Here is a 5,637-nt window from a genome sequence, read left to right as displayed (position 1 = left end):
TGTTTGCTCATGCTACAACCCTATTGGCCCTTTCCAGGCTTAGCCAATGAGCATAGATGATAGCCTTCTGACATGTGTGGGTGAAAGCGTGGTTTGGTGGTACAAAAAAAGGACCTATTTTACTTCTACCAATGAAAAAGTGGGGACTGGTAAAACTTTTGTAGTTTAGGTCAAAACTTTTTGGACCTTGCGTTTTTAGATTCTCCTTTTGAAGATCTATCCAGTGATATATAGTATGATAGGTAGTTTTTCATGTGAGGTGTAGAAATTGTAGCTCAAAGATTTGTCAAAGGTGATGTCAAGGACAGTCCTTTTTGTACCACCAAAGCGTGCTTTTATCCCTGTTCCCCTTTGCCCTTTTGTGAGAGCTTTACATAATTAATAAATGAAACTAAACTCTCATTGGACCCCTTTGCCTCCTGGCCAATAGGAATCAGGCAAGCCATTGGGCTGCTGAATGCTCATTAGACCCCTTGGGAGACTGTCCAATAGTCTTCTGGAGAGCTTAATTCTTATTGGTTCTTTATTAAGTGTTTTTAAATTAATTAAACTAGATTTACTCTAGCCTAATTCTCATTGGTCCACCTCCATGGCCATCCAATAGGATTTGAGTACACCTTGTGGGCATCTGGTCTAGGGAGCTGACATGTGTCCCTCTTTCTCTTTGTATAAAGGGAGCTTGTGTGTGTGTGTGAGTTTCTCTCTCATCCCCTACTTCTTGGGCTCGCCCCCTCCTTTGTAGGACTTGGGAAGACTTTTTTACACATATACAAAGCATCCAAAATTCCTAAGCTTTTGAGCATTCGACACAGCCTTTGAATTTTGGAACCTTAGCACTTTGGAAGTCTTAATGGGTTGAACCTTAGGGTCTCTTAAGCCCATTGTTGCACCTTGCTCTTTTGCAGATGGTCCCCTCCTTTGGATCCCTATTTTCCCTCCTTTGGATCCCTATTGTGGCCGGTTTGCCAACTTAACCAATATTCTAGCTTTTTCTCCCCTGGCACTTCCCCATATTAAATGATCATTTTAACATGAGAAAATCATTTAGGAGAATTAGATATTAGTTATTATGACACCACACGCATTCTACTACTCCCGAGAGACTTGGTGAGCTCAAAAAGATTATTGACGGCATGCCTACCAAGGCGGTCAAAACACACCAGGACTGGCCCCTTTGAAAACTTCATCGGTTTATAACTTGGCCGTTAGGACTCCAATTGGTGATCCAAAAGGAGCGGCATGCACCATAATTCAAGCACTTCAAGTCTACCCACTCGTATCAGCTCTGACCATCCATCTATCGAGCCATCTACACATGCCCAATCCAGCAAGGATCTGCAAAGCACTCCATCTTCAAATTGCCATATCTTGCATCCCCTTGGCCTAAAGAACCCCCATAAACATACATTTATATATACTCTTAGTTGCCTTGGATCCTTGTACTTGCTTAACACTCTAGCTTGCATCTTTAAATATACATACTCATGCATGTGCCCACTCCTAACCTCGATTGTCTTTGGCTACACCAACGAGATAGATTAAGGAGGATAACACAATGAACCATTCATGGGTAAAATGGGACACAATTATGTTTCAATTCATCATAGAAATGACTACATAAAAGCCTCTTATATAGGCATGGGCCAAAGCTTCTTGCTTGCATCATAGACAAGGTGTGAGAGGGCTCAAGAATCAACCCAAAAGAGGATAAACAAGTGAAGAACCCATATGCACCTTTTAAGGGGCTATTTTGACCTCTTTTTTGGCCTCATATGCACTTGGAAAGATGCTAGAAAGGTCCATGGGTCATATACGTACCTGGGCATCATTTGAGATGTGTATGTGTATGTGGTCGTGGAAAGCTAGGGAAAGGCTCCATAAGCTAAGATAAGCTAGGCTTACCCCAAGAGTATACACAGATGCTCTCATGTTTTTTCCGGTTCATCCTCATTTCACCAAAGGTTGCCTCATAATCCCTCACACCTACTAAGGAAAACCCTTTGCCATATAGAGGGAGAGTACCATGGTTTTTGGTATGTTGAGTGCAAGGATTCCATTTTCTAAGTTTGCACAAGCATACTACCTTTCCATACAAAGAGACAGACAGTTTGTTGGCACCGCCCTTCAACAGAAAGGGAGGGTGTATGCCAAGTAAGTCTCAACCTGTGTACAACAGAAGACATTCACTATTTTTAAAGTGATAACCTTCCACATGCTTTTTATTTTGTTCCCTCTCTCTCTCTCTCTCTCTCTCTCTCTCTCTCTCTCTCTCTCGTGAGAGGCAGTGCCTACATCTGCCTTCAAACACCTTGTTCAATGAGAGAATCCTTTCTACTGTTCGCAAAAGAAAAATCCTTGGGTTGGAGTTGGGATTGCCAAGCAGAGCAATTGGCTTGTTTGAAGCTTGAACACATTTTGAAGCACAATAGCCTAGAGGTTTGCATATCTCATAGGCACAGACATAAGGCCAAAAAATTTCTTCACTGAGTCCTGCCACATTGTTCAAAGGCCAGCCTTCCAAGTTTAGCATTTCCTAATCTCTGACAGGCACCTAAAAGCACAAACCATGATTGATTATAATCAACAGTTGGCAGAGCCTGCATCAAAGGCAATGCCTCGTGAAAATGCCCTGCACGGGTTAGAAGATCCACCATGCGAACATGATGTTCAACAGTCAGGATGATGCCGTAGGATGCGCCTAGGGTCTCATAACATGTCTGCCCCATTCCTGCTGCTCCTATACTGCCAATAGCCTTCAAAACACAAAGAAGGGTCACTGCATCAAAAAGGCCCTCATGTTTGAACTGTTCAAAAACCTTCACTGCTTTCTCTCCAAGCCCTTGCCGGCAATAACCCGCAATCAATGCATTGATTGAGACTACATCTCTGCACTGGAGCTCGTCAAATACTTCTTGTGCTTTTGAAAGTGCTCCACATCTGATATACATGTCTAACAATGCACTTCTAAGAACAATTGAATCTGAAAGCAACCCAGTACGAACAATCTCGGTGTGAATTTCTTTGCCTTTCTCTGCTGCTCTAGCACGGCCACAAGCTTTCAAAATACAAGCTAATGTCACCACATCAGGATAAAACCCTTCATCTTTCATCTTTTCAAAGCAATAAAGAGCTTGCTCACCGTGTCCATACTGGCAATAACCTGTGATCAGAGTGGTCCAGGAGACTAGATTTGGTGATGATAGCTCATTGAACACTTGTTGAGCTTTAAGAGGTGAACCACATTTCCCATACATGTCGACCAATGCATTCCCAAGCATAATGTTGTAATCCAAAAACCCACGTTTTACCGCCTCAGCATGTATTTCTATACCCTTTGCAGCTGCTTGTATGCTGCCACAAGCATTCAACATGCAAGTAAAGGTAACTGGATTGGCAGAAAGGCCTTCGAATTTCATTTGGTCGAAACAACTGAAGGCTTCCTCAATGAATCCATGGCGGCAGTACCCTGTGATTAGAGTGGTCCACGAAACTACATCGCGAACAGGAAGTCCATCAAACAATTGCTGTGCCTTTACAATTGCGCCACACTTAGTGTACATGTCCACCAAGGCGTTGCCAAGCTCAATGCTGCTTGATACCAATCCAAGTCCAATCATCTTTCCATGTACTTGTCTGCCCTTGTCTACTGCTCCTATGTTGGCGCACGCATTAAGTATGCAAGTAAAGGTTGTAGCATTGGGAGAGGGACCCTCCTCCTCCATCCATTGAAAACAAGCCAAAGCTTTGTCAACATGCCCATGCTGACAATAGCCTGCAATTAGCGCCGTCCATGACACTATGTTACGAGCTGGAAGCTCTTCAAACACTTGTTGAGCTATTCCAAGAGCCCCACATTTGGCATACATGTCCACCAATGCACTTCCAAGCACAACATCAGTCTGTAGCATTCCATTTCTTGCAATCTCGAAGTGAATGTCTTGCCCCTTCCCCAACCCTCTTAAACTGCTGCAAGCTTTCAAAATGCAAGTGAAAGTTAGAGCGTTGGGGGCGAGATTCGCATCTTGCATCTCTTCAAGACAGGCCAGTGCTTCCTCCCCATGTCCCTGCTGGCAATATCCTGCAATTAGTGCAGTCCAAGAGACGATATCACGAAATGGAAGCTCATCAAATGCTTGCTCTGCCTTTGAAATTGCACCACATTTAGCATACATACTAACTAATGTATTGCCTATAAATACATTGGTTTTCTGCAGACCTCTTCTTCTTATTTCAGCATGAAGCTTGCTGCCTGTGTCTAAGTCTTTTCGTATCGCACAAGACCTCAATAATGAAACCATGGAAATTTCATCAGGAAGATCCTTCTGGTTGCCATCACCAGCAATTGGCATCCCTGGGAGTTGCTCTCCTCCCTGGCATCTTGCATAAGGTGCTGTAGCAACCCTCGTCATTGCTGCCCTCCTCATACCTTAAGCTCATGAAGCAGTTGCAAGCTTCTTAAAAGTCTTCTCAAACATGTTACTGGCCTCATATACAGCAAGCCCTGCAATGGCTACAACAAGACAACAGCGTTCCAGAACTTCATCTTCAAGGTTTGGTATACTAACAACCATGGGATTTGATTAGAAAGGGGATCCCTGAAGTAAATTTTCCAGGAAAAGCCGGTGTCTTGCTCCAAAGAGGTCATGCTCCCTGGTTCAGCGGGGCTGAGAGGCATCAGCTCGAGTTGGTGCCACGCTTGAATGCTTGACATGCTTTTATGTCTGTATTCTGTGCTTATGGCCAAGCCTCGATAATGATGATGACGACGACGATGATGGTAAGCTCCATTTTTCGCATGCGGTTTGATAGGTGTGGTGGCAATCATGGCCTTCTGGCATTCGCAAATATACCGCCAGCAGGCTTTCTCCAGATGTGCAGAGAAACCCGTTATGGGCCTCCCTGTCTTGGCAAACGGCTGATTGCTCTTAGCACCCATCACGATAGTGCGCAGACGTCAAGGAAGTTGAAAGGAGACGAGAGAGAGAGAGAGAGAGAGAGAGAACGTAGGAAACTTTCCCAAGGGACTTTAGAGAGAGAGAGAGAGGAAGAAGAAGAGTCTCAATCTCCTTACAGGGCCTATTTGATTATCTAGAATCTTTAAAGATGCTCTCTGTCATAATAATCAATATCTAATTCTCCTAAATGATTTTCTCATATTAAACTGATCATTTAATGTGGGGAAGTGCCAAGGGAGAAAAAGCTAGAATATTGGTTAAGTTAGCAGACCGGCCACAGTAGGGATCCAAAGGAGGGAAAATAGGGATCCAAAGGGGGGGCCATCTGCAAAAGAGCCATGTGAAACAACGGGCTAAAAAGACCCTAAGGTTCAGCCCATTAAGACTTCCAAAATGCTAAAGTTCCAAAATTCAAAGGTTGTGTCCAAAGGTCAACCTTAGGGAAAATTGGATGCTTAGTGTGTGTGCCCAAAAAGTCTTTCTGCATCCCTACATGGGAGGGGGCGAGCCCCAAAGCTAGGGGATGAGAGAGAAAACCACACACACACACACACAGGCTCCCTTTACACAAAGGGAATGAGGGACACATGTCAGCTCCCTAGGCCAGATGCCCACAAGGTGTGCCCAATTCCTATTGGAAGACCCTTGAAGTGGACCAATGAGAATTAAGCTAGAGTAAATC

At 44.0% G+C, this 5,637-nt stretch overlaps 1 protein-coding gene across 1 annotated transcript; it reads right to left on the bottom strand.

Moving 5' to 3' along the window:
- Positions 1-2,309: 2,309 nt before the first annotated feature.
- LOC147423377 (pentatricopeptide repeat-containing protein At3g09040, mitochondrial-like) lies at positions 2,310-5,020 on the bottom strand. The gene has a single exon (XM_086501976.1). The coding sequence runs from the start codon at positions 4,422-4,424 to the stop codon at positions 2,481-2,483; it is 1,944 nt and encodes a 647-aa protein (XP_086358102.1). The 5' UTR covers positions 4,425-5,020; the 3' UTR covers positions 2,310-2,480.
- Between the last annotated feature and the right edge of the window lie 617 nt (positions 5,021-5,637).

The sequence above is a fragment of the Adiantum capillus-veneris genome, chromosome 26 (genome assembly GCF_014529385.1).
Source record: "Adiantum capillus-veneris isolate H3 chromosome 26, ASM1452938v2, whole genome shotgun sequence".
NCBI lineage: Eukaryota > Viridiplantae > Streptophyta > Polypodiopsida > Polypodiales > Pteridaceae > Adiantum > Adiantum capillus-veneris.
This window is presented reverse-complemented; position numbering and strand designations above follow the sequence as displayed.